Source organism: Leuciscus leuciscus, assembly GCF_965113295.1.
Source record: "Leuciscus leuciscus genome assembly, chromosome: 11".
NCBI lineage: Eukaryota > Metazoa > Chordata > Actinopteri > Cypriniformes > Leuciscidae > Leuciscus > Leuciscus leuciscus.
Window position 1 is genome coordinate 10,912,952 of NC_138735.1, and position 16,780 is coordinate 10,929,731.

General features: G+C 36.5%; 2 protein-coding genes across 2 annotated transcripts in view; one reads left to right on the forward strand and one right to left on the reverse strand.

Moving 5' to 3' along the window:
* The window catches only part of bmp6 (bone morphogenetic protein 6), a 51,420-nt gene extending 48,652 nt beyond the window's left edge, over positions 1-2,768 (forward strand). The window contains exons 5-7 of the mRNA XM_082184831.1: positions 255-331; positions 497-607; positions 716-2,768. Of these exons, the coding sequence (XP_082040957.1) occupies positions 255-331; positions 497-607; positions 716-865 (338 nt within the window). The 3' untranslated portion in view covers positions 866-2,768. The remainder of the gene's footprint in view (positions 1-254; positions 332-496; positions 608-715) is intronic.
* On the reverse strand, positions 2,271-16,394 carry txndc5 (thioredoxin domain containing 5). The gene is made up of 10 exons (XM_082184848.1): positions 16,133-16,394; positions 14,861-15,013; positions 13,950-14,055; positions 12,674-12,770; positions 9,876-9,991; positions 9,710-9,796; positions 7,784-7,933; positions 6,978-7,060; positions 4,852-4,981; positions 2,271-3,819 (listed from the first exon to the last, which is right to left on the reverse strand). The coding sequence occupies exons 1-10, from the start codon at positions 16,303-16,305 to the stop codon at positions 3,697-3,699; spliced, it is 1,218 nt and encodes a 405-aa protein (XP_082040974.1). The 5' UTR covers positions 16,306-16,394; the 3' UTR covers positions 2,271-3,696.
* Between the last annotated feature and the right edge of the window lie 386 nt (positions 16,395-16,780).

Sequence of the window (16,780 nt, forward strand, 5' to 3'; positions counted from 1 at the left end):
TGACTATTACAAAGTTCTGTACTTAATTTTAAGAAACAGGAAAGTGTACTCTCTTTAAGTACACTGAAAATATACATTTAAAAATGTAAGATCTGAGGTATACTACACTCCAACTGCACATTCAATACAATTGAGCACACTTTTTCAAAAGGGATCCATTTAATAAAAAATCACCATTAGCATAAAGCTAAATTTGTAGTATGTTATACTGTAACCTAGCACGTGTTAATGTCTCTCTTCTCTGTGAATGGCAGATTACAACAGCAGTGATCAGAAGACCGCCTGCAAAAAGCATGAACTGTATGTCAGCTTCAGGGAACTGGGCTGGCAGGTAAAGATGAAGGACATGCATATTCATCATTACAGATATCAGACTGGTGCAGGCTTCAGTAGCCATTTGCATATAATATAACTGATGATTATAAATGTGTGTTGATTCTAGTTTAAGATTATTTTAGTGTGGGCAGCCATTTTAATTTTAAATGTCTCTTGTCAGGACTGGATTATTGCACCTGAGGGCTACGCAGCAAACTACTGTGATGGAGAATGCTCTTTTCCCCTAAACGCCCATATGAATGCTACTAATCATGCTATAGTACAGACACTGGTGAGTTCTTCTTCATAAAATAAATACCGGCCCTAACAGAACACATCTATTTAAAAGTTTATTTCACAGGAGTAAGTAAAAAAAAAAAAATATTGCTCCACTTTTCAGGTCCATCTGATGAATCCAGAGAACGTCCCAAAGCCATGTTGCGCTCCCACCAAACTGCACGCGATCTCCGTGCTCTACTATGACGACAACTCCAACGTCATTCTGAAAAAATACAAGAACATGGTGGTGCGCTCATGTGGCTGCCACTGACACGGGACACGTACCCTCCTTGCCCGACCGCTGCATCGCAGACACTGACAAATGTGTGTAAGGACTGACAAAACGGAATGACAAGCGTTATGAACAAATGTGAGAGAATGTCTCGACAGTGGATCCAGGTTTGCTGCTTCTCCTTATCTTCACACACATGACCATTTCTCATGCGACATTTCAGATCCTACAAACTGCCAAGAGGATGTACATCTGAATCTACAGAACAGAAAATGAACCCAAAGAAAATGTAAATTATGAGCAAAAATGCAATACGTATTTAAATTTGTGTTTTACTTACCAAACTCTTGGTCACGTCATACATAATTTAATTTCTGAGTTCCACTTATACTGTTATTCGAAAAGAGCCAAAATAGTTTTTATAATACTATTTTAAACCCTTTCTCTGACCCTTGGAATTACACAGGATGTTTTTTTTTTTTTTTTTTTGCTGCTGCTGCTATGCCTTTAGACATCTTGTTCTACAGTCTTTATCTGTCTGATGTTTGATAGTTCCAGAACAAGTTGTTTTAGCAACTTTCAGGAACTTCCTCCCCAGTATAAATAGACAATTTAAGTTACAGTAGCTCTTTTATTTCAAAAGAAACTTTGGTTCCTCATGATATGGCCCCTTTAACATCTAAAACGGTCCTGAAGCACAGAAATCAGAACAGGAAAGTTTCTACTTTTTTGTCTATTTTTGATGAAGTCACTTGAAACCACAGGACTCTATTTTAGGCCTCAAAAAAATCGAATTATTTTAAGTTTCTCAATATTTGCTCTGCACTACCTGTGGTTTGCATCAGTGAGTCAGAGCGAGTGGTTACACACTTCAACAGAACTCAGAGAACGGAACCATTATGTTGCTGTTCCAAGGATGGAACTCTTTCTTTTTTTGATGCCGTCAAACACCACAGATCTATAATTTTCCTGCAACACCTGCGCCTCGGATGGCTTACATCCAAAACCTCCCACAAGACACAAGGACCTACGGATAATTTAAGGTTTTTCAGCAACAAAACAATATTCTATGCCAACATCCTCATATGGACTGTAGATTTTCCACCATCTCATGTCAATATTTATTGTCAAACTTTTACTATGCAGCTATCCATCTTTTTTTTCACTGTGAGCCATTGAATGGTACAAAGCGCTTTCTGGACAGGCTACATGTGTGTATTTTCGTCATTGTAGCAATATCAATAACAATTTTCCAAATATTGTCATTTTTATGATCCTAATTATATCACATACCTCCCATAAACTGCTGTTTACATGTCTTAACCATATTTGGATGTTTGTGTGTAAATACTTGTACATTTTACAGTTTATTTATTGCTCCTTTTATGAATCATACACCACAGATATCATATAACAGGAGTAAAGGAAAAAATTAAAACAGCTATTTTTGGAAAAAGACATTTTATTATGAAATTTGTCAATGTGCCTTTTTTGTACAAAAACCCCCAGGCAGTGTGTGTACCTCTCTCACACAGGACAAAAATACTGCGTTTTTCACCGAGGTCGGCCTTGACCATGTGCCTCCCATAAAGACTGAATATATGTGGTTTCTCTGATTGCTTTTCCCTTCCTTCTGTTTCAGATCCAGTAAAAGAGAAAAATAAACATCTCAGTGTGGGAACATTTAAAAGGAAAAATGTAAATTACATTTGTATAAATCAATGAAACCACTTGAGAGCATCAGAGAACACATACAAGTACTATCAGCATTCTTCAAGCAATGATACCAGGCAATGCTAGTGCCTGAATGAAGTGGTTGACTGCATGTGAAAGCCATCAAGACTGCATTACAGAAATGAGAAAAGAATGAGACTCAAACAGTCTAAAAAAGACAAATCTAATCAAAAAGGATGAGCAAAAAGAGTCACATCTGCAGAACCAACTTTAAAGATTTTTTTTTTTTTTACTGTACCATAACTGCTTTTACCGTTCACAACCTGTACTGTAATACAAAATAAACCGTTTTTCCATAAACTGTCACTATACAACAAATATGAACTATTCTGCATGGTTTCAATTAATGCTTAATATAAATGGCAGTATGTCTTAAAATGTGTCTGCCCCACTCATATGCCTCTAAGAGCACTAAGAAGCTTTAGAAGACAAAACTAACCATTCAAAGTAGTTAAGCAAATGTCCACCTGTTGCTTAAACAAGTCTAATGTGGGTTGCTGGCCATTAAGCTGGTTAGACTGGCCAGGTTTGATGATTATGGCCAACCATCCAAACCAGCTTGGTCTTGGACGATTTTCATCTCCCAACCTGGCTAACAAACTACCTTAGTCTGGTTTATTTAATTTAATTTTAAACTCTGAACAGTAAAACCAATTCAAAACCTAATATCACAACAGAAACGCATTTAAATTCTAACTGAAAGTGCTTTTTATAGTATTTTACACTGAATTGAGAAAAAGGGAAAAGACAATCTTTAGATGGTCTCCCTGAGGTCATTTTTAGTCTTAGTTGATATAATGAACTAAGCTGAATTAATTTCCTCATATAATTGACATGTACAAACTATGCACCTTAAACAATGTAATGATGTGAAGAGGTGTCTTTTTCATACCCACAACTGATTCTTTCAAGGAGGAAGGGCAAAATCAAACGTGTATGGTTGTATTTGCTAGTAATCTCGTCGACTGCTCGAGATTAAATCATGTACATTCACATTTTACCATGTGGAAGAGATTGTCCTCACTTCAGCAGGTGTGGGACAGAAATGAAGAAAAAGCAGTCCTTCTAACAGTATAATAAATGAAGATAGTGTTGTTTTGTAGAGGAAGCGTGGGAGATGGAAAATGAGGGAGGAGTTACAGCTCATCTCTTGCTTGCTTCATGACAAAACTGTGCAAGCTCTCTAAGTCCCGCCCTCCATTATGCTCCTCCCCCTGTTCCCCGGCCCGGAACATCAGGAGTGTTGGGTATCCACGCACCTACAGAGAACAATGATCAAATTTACATACATTTAGATATCCATTTAAAAAAAAAAATGGAGCAAAGACAACTGACAGCATTTGAAGGAACATAAAGAAGGAACAAAATATTAGAGACTCTACGAGCCTTCAAGCTTAGCGTTGCCAGATATCAAGAGTTTAAACCCTCCAATCAGAGCTTTTCTCTTAAATTGATACATTCCCTGCCCTTGAAAATGTAACCCTGGATTTACTTAATCTTCACAATCTGGCAACCATATTTGTACATTGTCGGCTTTTTCAGATAATCGAGCTTTTTCTGCAAACATGTAAGCTGGATTTTAGTTATCTCCACTAAGATATTCTGAACATGTGTTCCTTCACGTTTGCAGGAACTTTTAGTAGAAATAGACTAACAATTTAGAATTACTATTAGGAATTTTTACAGTTTTAGATTTTAAGAGAAGACTGAGTTACTCTCCACATAATGTAGAGTGTGTTAATGTATATGATATTATAATAAACTAGATGAGTAGATGAGTAAAATAAACCATGGCAGACATTGCCAACAAGTTGACTTTCTTCTAAATTATAGGTGAAACTGCAATAATTCTAATGAAATGAAGAAAGCAATTGTGATATCAGACTAACCATTACACACCGTGGCTAAAAATATAACTTTTCATTAACTAAAACTAGATTTAAATTCCCTGCCTTTTAGTCAACTAACAAAAAAAACAAAAAAACAGGAAAGGTTGACCAAATATAAAACTAAAAAGGACATTTGACACAGGACTAAGACTAAATAAATAAATAAAAATGGCTGACAAAATCAACACTAAATGGAATGGAGCTGAAACCTGAATCATTTGTTAAAATCTCCATTCCTGGTAGACAACACACTAGCTTTGAAACTGGCGAAAGAATGTCCTCGTTCAAAAAATGACTTTCTGCCACTAATATGAAGTTATGTCGACCCCATCCCTCAAACATCCACAATCCCTCCCTCGGCAGGCCAGAATTTGTGCTCCAGACTATATGAGCGGCACTCACAGAGAATCTGTTGCAGATTGTCCTCTCCACTGTGCAGTCCACTTTAGCAATCTTCACATCAGTCAGACCAGGAAACTCCTTTTTAGATAGATCCTCCCAGGTAGGGACCAGGTTCTTGCAGTGACCACACCTTAAACACACAGACACATTACGTGAGTCGCTGAACGACAGAGGAAAAGCCAATCAGGGACAGGCGGATCTTTTGATCAGTTACTAAGGAAGTGTCAAGATGATCAAAGGAACAGATAGGGGAGGGAAGCACACTGTGTTCATATGTGCGTGCGAGGAAATATACACACACACACACACACACACACACACACACACACACACACACACACACACACGTCTGTCAGTGCGTAGGGCTTGGCAATAGAGCTTAAAACTAATCTCAATGTTTAGTCTTTTGATAACATTTGATCCATCTCTAAAAAAGTCAAATTAATAAATCAGAGGAACCTCCATTTGAAACAAACAGCTATTGTGAAAACCTTAAAATTATTACAAGTTATTAAAAGTAAAAAAAAAAAAATTGGTTAAACAACATTTCATTAAAATGTTCACTTTAATATTTGACAACTTGATAGAAATGCTACAGCCACTGGAATTTCTTGAGCAAGCATGTGTGGACATCAAAACATGCAAACTCATATTTAGAAAGATATTGATGTATTCTCCTGTGTTAGCATTGGTTTATGAATGATTTACCTTACAAATCTGATGAAATGGTGCACATTGCGTTTCCAGATGAACGTTATAAGCAACCCAAATTCACAGCATATGCAAAGATGGAGTTTGAGACATGCTTCACGCATGGAAATAATAACAGTTCATGTGGAGCAGCATTTGCTGTGAATTCGCTTTGAGTTACCTACACGCATTAAATAATTAAAGTGCATATATTAAACCCGCAGGGCATACATTGATTTAATTGAATCACAGTCTTTGTGAATTCACAACAGCACTATGCTATAGCATGGTTTTTAAATGGTTTTAATATATCGAGCAGCCTCAGAAAACGGTCTAATAATGCGGTTCATGGATTCTCAAAGCCATCTGTGGAATGCGCCACTGCGATAGGTAAAGTGTTTTTTTTTTAAATAGAGTACTTGAATTTTATCGAGGAATCATGACAGCCCTAAATATTATATTGATATTTTGACTAAGAAACACACTTACTAAGAATCCATTTATGACAATGTACCCATTCATCCATACATAGAACAGTTCTGGTCCTCTAATTTGACAAATGGCATTCCATAAAAGCTGTTATTTCTATTACAGAACCAAATGTTTTACTGTTAGCATCAACCCACTTGGTACTGCTTTGGCCTTTTTCAGAACTATTTTCATAGGCCAGAAAAAAAATATATAAGCTTTTTCTTTATAAAAAAAAAACAAGGAATTGAATCACTTCTAGAGCTGCGCGATTCAGGATAAATTAAGAATCGCTTTTTTGTTTAAAATAGGAATCACGATTCTGAATAAACAATTAAACAATACAATTTAATTGAATAAATGTTCTAACAAAATTGGTCTGAATGAATGATTCAGCAGCTGGGATTCCATCCAAACGTGAAGCAAATCTTTTCGCAAATTCGCAAACAAAAACAAAAACAAATGCAAATTAGGTGCGTTTCCATCAAGTTGTTTGAGCGGATGACGGTGGTGTTGGTAACCTACACCAAAAGTAAATACAACACCATCAGGGGAAACAGCCGATTAACATCTCCCATTATTCGCATTAACTCTTTTTCATCAAAGTCAAATACCATCTCAAGTGAGCGTAAAAACCTTTTTGCGAATTAAAATACTTATTAGATGAAAAACATATTTTAGTTAGTTGCCAAGGCAACATTTCTAATTTATGTTTAGCTTAAACACAATTTATTTTATTTGAGTTTTTGTATAAAAAAAATTAAAAAACATTTCAAAATCTTTCACATTTTAATAAAAACTGTAATAGAATATTAATACCGATGCTGCTTAGGTTTTATATCACAAACAACAGTATGAATGAACTATGAATTAAGTATTTTTCATATCAGCCAGCCCCACCTGCCACTAAACCAGACCACTGATAAATGACCAGTCGAAATGTCAAATGAGACCCTACTAACACTCACCATGGGGCATAGAACTTGATGAAGGAGAGTCCTTTGGCAACCGTCTCATCAAAGTTGCTCTCAGTCAAGACCAGAACATTAGACTGAGAGAAACAAAATGAAAATGTTTCAGTGGCAGCATATTTTGTACGCATTTAACACTAATATTGTATTCCTTACTAATGCGTTAATTACATAATAGCACAGAATTTGCGTCACGGGGCAGAACAGCTCATAGCATAAACCCTAGAGAATCTCCACAGGTTATCATATCCTGCTGAAGTTTAAATACCTCTCTGGGAAACTGGCTAGTTTCCTTAATTACAACACCAGTCCTGAACACTGTTTAAAAGCAAGGTCTCATCTCAAAGGCATCAATCAGCAAGTCTAACATTTTACAATCTTTAAAAAATGATCCTCAATCTGAAAAAAATCCAGATCTATGATACAGCTCTTGAGAGACGTTCTTTAGCCATCCAACAATTCCAGCCAGCCGGAATCCCTTTATAAAAGACAAGCTTAGACAGGAAAGCCAATTAACAAAACAAAATAACAGCTCTTTTAAGTTCCCCGCCCACCCCTTCCAGGCCAGCCCACCAACCCCAGCGCACGCACACATGCACATTTGCATCAGCAAGAGGAAATAGCTGCTCTGCCCATAATTACTACCTCGGTTTCAAGATGCAGATTTGTGTCTACGGGCCAAAGTCTGCAGCTTGCTGTTCAAACATCTGCCCGCACACACAAACGAATGAAATCTCTATGGTGCCAAGCAGGACATTTGCAAACAAAACCTGTATTGTGTGAAAACTAAAACAGACACCCACCTCTTGTTCTTCAGGTTCAGCGCTGGGTGGGATTTCGTGAGCCTGCTCCTCCTCAATCACAGGTTCATCTTTAGATTCAGCAGCTTTCACTTGATTATCCACAAACTCTTTAAACGAGTCCAGATCACGCTTCCCTCTGTACTGATCGATCTGAAAACATACATGTGCACAGCTTACCATTATTGTTTGGTGTAAACAGTAACTGCATATTTGATCATGGTTTTGCAGGCATTGCTAAGTTATATGTGACATTCTGGTCTCTAAATATGGATTGGGTGACCCCAACACAAGCACATGGGATTTTTAAAAATAATTGTTTAATTGTCACCAGGTGAAAACCATAGAAATCGTAGAAAGATAAATTAATATTTGAAAAACAAACTGTTTGAGATCAGTAAAAAAAATTTACATGGTTTTTTTTTTATATGCATTAAATTTTTGTAAAAACGTACAAAAAATACTTTAAAAGTGATGTAAGATTTTTGTTAAAATACATTCCCTTAACCCATTTTGTTGTTCATTATTAGAATGCCAACAATCAAAACATTAAGAGCGCTCTGCATAGATCTGTCAATCTCTTTACAGTTCAACCTATAGGCTAAGGGAAAGTGAAAAAGTGAAAGTGACATATGAAGAGCAAGTATGGTAACCCATACTCAGAATTTGTCCTCTGCATTTAATCCATCCAAGTTAGTGCACACACATTAGGAGTAGTGAGTAGTGAACATACACATCCTGCAAGCCGTGGACAAACACACCGGAGCAGTGGACAGCCATTTTGCTGTGGCTCCAGGGGAGTGTTTGGGGATTAGGTGCCTTGCTCAAGGGCACCCCAGTCATTTCCTGCAGGTTTTTATAATCGAACCCGCAACCTTCGGGTTACCAGTCTGACTCTCGAACCATTAGGCCTATAGAGCGAGTTTGGGAAATGGCTACAGTAACAAGCAGAGCCACAAGATGTTTAGCCGCTGTGGGACCATGACTGACGTATTACCTGGGGAGATATTCAGCTTCGGGTACAGGAGACCAAGCTGAGTTCCTTCAAAGATTAAACAGGTCATGAATACATCAAGGCGAACGGGGCTTTGCGACACTACATGCTACAATGGATGCTTCAATACAACATCATAATGCACCAGTTCAGAAAGAAAAAAATACCTATTAATGTTACTGTGATGTGTAGACTGCCTCAAACCATTGGTAAAACCATAAAAAAAAATATGTCCAGCACATAACATACGCTCGTGGTCTCTCAAGACAGTGTTAGCCTGCTCAATTCCTTACTTATGATAGACGGCAAAACAGCTAATAGTACTCCTAATATTTTGGTCCTTTTATTGAAAGTAGCGTACTTTTACATGTTGAGATATACTTTTACAAGCACCCGTAAGAGCTGTGATTGTGATGTTTGAGTTGGGGGGGGGTCACGATGCGCACAAGTGGTTTATTTTTGTAATTCCGCTAGGTGCCACTAGCAGAAACTACATACTTCACCTTTAAATACATGCAGTTCTTTTAAACTTTCTATTCAAAGAATCCTGAAAAAAAAAAAAATCAGTTTCCACAAAAATATTAGGCAGCACCAGTTTTCAACATTAATAATAAGAAATGTTTTTTGAGAATGATTACTAAAGGATAATGTGGCTGAAGACTGGAGTAATGGCTGTTGAAAACTCAGCTTTGCCATCTCAGTATTAAATTACTCTTAAAAATAATGTAAATTAAATAAACTGTTTTAAGTTGAAATCATTTCACCATTTGACTGTTTTCATGTATTCTTGAACAAATAAATGCAGCCTTGGTAAGCATAATAGAATTATTTAAAAAAACATTAAAAAAAATGTATCAACCCCAATCTTTTGAACAGTAATATTCATAAACCTTAATATCCATCTTAAAAAATTACGCTATGCTAGAGGTCCTTACCTTCTCTCCATCACTGAAGAAGAGCAGCGTGGGATAACCACGAACCTGATTTTCTGAACACACTTCATAATGCTGTGTGCAATCCACCTTTAGCAAGCAAAAAAAAAAAAAAAAGTTAGAACATTTACGATGTAGAAAATGAAGAGAAACCATGATGGTCTCTCACCTTGCCGATCTTGACGCTGTCTGAATGCTCAAAGCTGGTGGCGAGCTGTTCCCATGTTGGAGCCATGGCTTTGCAGTGCCCACACCATGGTGCATAAAACTTCACAAAGTGAGAACCTGCAAAGGACAACGGCAGGGTTACAAACTCAAAATGATCCATGTCTCAAGTAGGATAGCAACAAAATGTTTTGCAAAAAGACTAATGATGGATATTTTTTTACCTAATTGGATTCTAAACTGGGCTCGATAAGCAGATTCAGAATCACTAAAATTCCAATGATACCCACCCAACTCAACAGTCATTGCCACCAGCGCATATGATGTTACAGAGCTATTTTTCAACTGAAATGCATAACGTATACACAGTACAGTTCTGAATGTTGAAGCATATTGATTTAAGCATTACACAAATGACTGCACAATAAATAAAGATGTAAAGGAAAAACTTGGTGAGCACCACATTAGGTTTATGCAACATCTTTTACATGTGCTTCCAACATCTGAAAGTGGGAAACATAAACAGCTCTGTCAAAGCTACAGCATCATTTCCTGCCTCTCCTCAAAACAGGAATCAGTTATTTGGCTAACGGACGGAACATGTAGCATAAAAGGGGTGAGAAAAGGGCTGAAACTGTACCAAAGCCAAGAACACAATTCACCTTTACTGCCAAAGTAACTGTCATAAAGAGAAAATTATGGGAACAACAGAAGGGCTATTGAAATCCTGATAATATGGAAAGCCATGTGCTATTTCCTGCTAAGCCCATGCATAATGTTTGAAAAATATTAAGTTAATTAGTTGATCAGTATTTCTTATACAATTTTATTTTATCTAATCTAACTTGCATCATCAAAACACAGGCTATATTTTAAATGCTAAAAAAGAGTGCTTTCACCAGTTGTTTGTGATTACTGGATAACCTATTTTTTTATACATACATACATACATACAGTAGTCAACATTTGAAGTAGATAAAAAAAAAAAGTGAATCAAAGTTGTCCTAAGACAAGAACGGGTTTTGATCAAAATGCATGTATAACTTTGATGAAAGGTTGAGATCCACTTCAAATGCTGACTACTGTATATACATACATACATACACAATCATTATGTTTGTTGTCTAGACTAGAGAATATTGACAGGGAAGTAGAGCCGAAATGCAAAAATCCCTTCTACATAATTTTTATATTATGACACTTCAACCAAAAATTATATAATAATGATCTCACCCTCATGTCATTCCAAACCCATAAAACGTAATTTTAGTTCATCTTTGAAACACACATTAAGATATTTAATGCAACCTAAGAGGTTTCTGCCCCTCAGTGGAAAGTCAAGGCTACCAAAACTTCAAATATTCAAAAAGGTTATAAAAGCATGGTAAAACAAATACATATGAATCAAGCAGTTTATTCCTAGTCTTGTGAAGAGATACACATTGCTTTCTAATGGATTTAAATTTAACTTAAATTCACATATAAACATTAATCAAATTACATACGTAGCCACATCAAATATGGCCAAATGAAGCTCAAACATGCATGCGTGTTGTTACGTTCCACGTGTGTTTTTGTATTTTGTGTTTTTGCTTTTATTTGTTTCCACAAATTATTCTTAGGTTATGATCATTGGAAAATACGGCTGTGCATCATCATATACATGACGTCACGACGTTCGACCAATCCCCTGTCCGGCAGGTTAAAAGGTCCCACTGACGAGGAGTGAGGAGATCAGCGCCAGATCTCATTCAACATTAAATATTAAAATGTCAATTGAGCCATGATCACGTTAATGTTTGTTTATGTGGTGGTTTCGAAATCAACACACCTTTGGGTTTGTTTATTGTTGTTGCTGATGTATTATTGCACTGTTCTGAGAGAATGCACTAGATCATTCAAAACTAGTATTAAGTGCAGGTGTGTGCGTGTGACTGATCCCTGTGTTATATGCGGATAATCTGATTCAAACGCGGTGTGTTGTAGGTAGTAGCTAACCACTTAGCATTTAGACTTGATTTTCGTTTGTTTCTTGATTACGTATTCTACTGATTGTTGGCCTTTATAAATCCATCTTCAAAAACAACGGTAGATAGCATTGTTTTTGTTAGTTAGATTAAGAGTGTTTGCCATCCACTGTATCTTTTCTGTTTTAGTCAGCGTAGTTAATTTAAGGCGTCGTATACGCTGAAGATTTCGGGTTTTCTTTTGGTAAGTAGTTTTAGAGGTTTGGGTTTAATAGTTATGGGAATTATGTTTTGATTATTTCATTGATTTGGCGACACTTGTTTTCTTGGTTCTCTGATTATTTGTCTTTCATTTACATTTATAATGTGTTTTGTAATGTCATTTGCACCTCTTCAATTAAAACGTATTTAACAAATTGTTCTGCTTCTTGGTTGTTTCTGCTACTTGCACTCATGGCAACAGTTGTATCTCACTTAAATGTTGCGCAATCATCCCATTAACATCTTTCATCCACGTAACACTGTCACGTGCAAGAACAAACCTAATTGTTGTTTTTTACATCAAGAACACACATTTGAGCTTACGAAACAGCCTGAATCATACGAGTTATTTTTATGTCTGTCAATGTATGGATTAATTGGAATATTAAAAATATCTTTATTTGTGCTATGAAAGAAATTATAACAGTTTACATTTTTTTGGGGTGAACTATCCCATTAACCACCAACGTAATACTGTAAGATATATCACTTTGTAATTCAACTGCAAGGATAAATTCTTAATATATAATCTTTTCTTAAAGGATGTATATAAAGACTGATAGTGGGCTACTACCTTTAGCGATGTGTGATTTGAAGTTATTGGCTGTGAGTTCATACAGGCCCTGTTTGGGTTCAGGGACTTTGGGTGGCTCGGGTTCACTCTGGGGCTCCTGGGGTGAAATGGGTGAAAGACAAAATAAGAACAAGTGTTGTAATATTGAGACATTTTAGAATTAAAGCCCGTTCACAACAAAAACAATAACTATAAAGATAACCACAACAATAACTATTAGCGTCCACACCAGCAGACGATAACGTTCTGTTCATTCTAAGCGCGTGTAAGCCCTCTGGTTCTACTCGCACCTCTCTGAGCGGGATTCAAACCAGCATTTCCAGCATGTGAGATGGGCACGCTAACAAAGACGCTAAAGACCACAGCCTCTAGCGTCAGTCACTAGTGCGCCTCTTTAGGCCAGGGGAGTGAGGTTTACTCGAACAGCTCTTAATAGTAGGCCTCTGTTACACTTGTTCTTCAGTTATGTCATCTGCGGCTTTAAATGCTCAAGCTCCTTAAAGCAGGATGGATTCTTATTGGCTGTCAATGTTCTTATCGTTCATCAGCTGGAAAAAAATCATTATGAAAGTGATCCCAAAAATATTGTTTCTCTGTGCCATTGTCATTATAGCTGTGGTGTGGACTCTGCTATTCTTTTATATTTAGAAAGATTTTAGCCTTTAAGGTCTTATATAATGCATGATACAGTCTTGTGTAGGTGTTCATGAAGATCTGTTTGTCTCTCTCATGTCTTGTGTCTCTATCTACCTGCAGTAATCCGTGTTATGGCCATGTTCAACATAGATGTCTGTCTGTCATATGTATACAGATCAATTTGCAGATCTGTTCGTTTATATCCTGTGTATTGTATTCTACAGTCGCTCTGTAATAAAATAAAATAAAATAAAATAAAATAAAATAAAATAAAATAAAATAAAATAAAATAAAGATTTCTAGAATTATATCTTTATATAGTTATCATCCTTGGTGTGAACAGGCCTTTTCACCTTGACCAAGAACTACACAAAGTGCTTTTAAAGTTGGCATTAAACTGAAGTGGCAATAGTTCTTTCCTATTGTGATGAATATCCAAGTGAAATGGCTTCTCAAACAAGAAAAAAAAAAGAAGGGCGGGACTTGATTTCATCCATCGGGAATTAATTGGATTGTCATAATTTGCTATTGCAGCGATCTTGTGAGTGACAGGTTGCTGGAGGGGAGAGGTTATTGTCCAGTACTCCAGGTGACTTTAAAAAAAAATCTGTTACAAATTGAATCAGTTTTGTAATCTTACTTCAGGTTCCTCCTGCAGGGTTTTCAGCATCCAGCTCTCCAGGGCCTGCAGGTCTCTTGCACCCTGATACTTCACAGCCTCCTGCTCAGGTTTAAACAGCTTCAGGCTGTAACAACAAAGTTAGTCAGTCAATGATTAATCAAACCATATTTAACTTTTACCTAAAGCACATGACAGTCAAGTCAGGTGATTATAAATCATGCATATAAACTTCTTACACACACACACACACACTAGTCAAGTCATGTCACCTTTATTTATATAGCGCTTTATTTAATGCAGATCGTTTTTTAAAGCTATAGATGACAAACATTGATCAGTGAACATGAACAGAAGCTCAATCGTACTTGCTTGACACGTGAGAACAAACGTCAAGTGCTGTGTAACACACATGAACCTCATTGGTTCTCGCATGTCAAGCGAACATGCTTGAGCTTCCGTTTACCATAACCGATGTGAGTTGATGAATGTTTTATGTGAATAAAAGACTAAATTCAATCTGTTCATCATATAAAGCGATTATGTCTCTTCAGAAAATATGGACTCAACCACTCGATTCATATGGATTAGTTTTACAATCTCTTTAATGAAGCGTCCCTCCATTAAATCGCTGATAATGGAGGGACAGAAAACTCTCAGATTTTATCAAAAATATATTGATGACAACTTTTATTTTTGGCTGAACTAACCCTTTAACAGAATTCAATTCTGCTGTAAAGCAGCTCTAAAAAAAAAAGTCAATAGTGTCATAATTCGGCTGTTCAGTGTAAAGTTCAAAGTACACTACACAAAATCTGAATATTTTTTACTCTCATTCTGTGCATGTAACATCTCAAAATGTGTCGTTTTTTGTTTGAGGACCATGATGTGTAATAATATCATACAGTACTATAAGGAGCAATAACGCTTACGTTGGGTATCCACGGATCCCATGTTCACTGGAGCAAAACTTGGTGTCTTTTGTGCAGTCGACTTTCACAACATACACCGGAGGATCCTCCATACTGTTATACTTCTCTGCCAACTCATTCCACGTTCCCTGCAGCCTCTGACAGTGACCACACCTGCACACCACAAACACGTTAAAAACACTTACAGCAAACTACATTACATATTATTCGGTCACATATTACAAAAGTTTCACAGCATAAGAGCAATGGGCCATAACTAACTAAAGTAACTTTTTAAATTTGCTCAAGTTAAGTTCATTGGTCAGGTAAAAGGAAATTGTCTTGCGTGTGAATCATTCTCAAGTTAAAAAACAGTAAAAGTACACAAAGTACAGAACACAGACAGAACACCAAGAGAATAGAATGTTAATAAAATCAAGTAATATTGTTTAGTAGTACCTTCCAATTGGAGCCCTAATAATAAATTTAGTTCATGAAAGCATTTTAAAGTTATGCAACATCCAAGCTTGTGGGTAATAAGTAAACATTAATGCATTTTGTATCACTGTATGGAATTAACATGATTAATGCTGTGGTGGTACCATGGTAAAGTGAGTGTATAACGTGGTAAAACGATGGTACTATACTTTTTACAATCATTTATCAAAATAAAATTTATATAGTACTCCTAAGTACTTTAAATAATTCAATGGGACTACCACACATGATCCAAAAAAATGCAAAAATTCTTTTTTTGGTGTTTTTGTTTGTGAAATTTAAATCATGGTAAAGTCCCAAAAAATAACTAAAAACAACAACATGATATCATAATAGTACCATCCAAAATTTAACCCTAGTATTACCAATGCACATTTTTAAAACACCATGGTACTTTTTTTTTTCTTCTTTTTCTTTTTTTTTTTTGTAAGAGGATGAGGAGGAAGTGATGTATGTCACGGCTGTTCTTGATCTGCCACGTAGGCCTTACGTTACACTAAAACTTTATGACTGCAGGAATTTAAACTTTTCACCAAAGTCCATTATCATCGACATCACTCTAATATAAAAAGTTGTGCTTTGAGTATTTATATGAACGTGCATTCGAAACTTTACATCCACTTCATTCAATTTTATTTAAAGGAGACCAGATTAAAGTGGCTAATGGATTTAGCAACTTCAAGCATCGCAGCAATTCAACCCATAACTAACACAACGACACTGATCTCAATATATTTATCACTTTATGCATATCTGAATATAAAGAAAATAGCTGATGAAGCTGTACAGTTTTACCAGGGCGCGTAGAACATGACGAAGTGTGGAGCAGTAGAGACGGCATCATTGAACATCTCCACCGTGTATGTGTGTTTAGCGTGCTCGTCCTCTTCTGTGTCATTATCACAGCTTATCCAACTGCATAACAACGCCAAATAAATAAAACTCGTTAAAAACGGAGTCATATTCATAACTGAGCAGGCCTGTGAAAGAAGCGGAGCTGGGAGTTTAAATGAGTGAGTCTGTGAGTGAGTGTACCGCTGGCAAACAGAGCTAATCTGTATAACATCCTAGGAGAACTCAGCAGTTGTGTGTTGACGAGCCGTATGATGTGTAGATTTGAGGTCTGCGCAGGCGCTCTCATCGACGCTGCTCATCCGGGGCATGTACGGAGGCTCATAAGAGCCATGCATTTTTTTTACTGTTATTTCGAGATCAAGAAACTTTTTTTTTTGACACAAGAAAACGTTTTTGTTAAATGCATATATCTATACTATTATGTTTCTATTTGCATACTATTTATTCAAATTAAACTGCATTAAATTTGCTTTTCTCCATTCTGTCAACTGATGGAGTTCGGGTTCCTTGCCACTGTCTCCTCTGGCTTGCTTAGTTGGGGACACTTAATATTCAAGAATCTTTTGGATTTTACTGCATTAGCACTAA

Bases quoted from the DNA above. Each gene is read 5' to 3' on its own strand.
- txndc5 (XM_082184848.1), bottom strand. From the start codon at position 16,305: ATGAATATGACTCCGTTTTTAACGAGTTTTATTTATTTGGCGTTGTTA. The intron at 14,056-14,860 runs GTAAGCGTTATT...TTGTTGTTACAG, and splicing joins GGGATCCGTGGATACCCAAC to CCTGAAGCTGTTTAAACCTG. The intron at 4,982-6,977 runs GTGAGTGTTAGT...TGTGTGTTTAAG, and splicing joins ATCAAGTTCTATGCCCCATG to GTGTGGTCACTGCAAGAACC.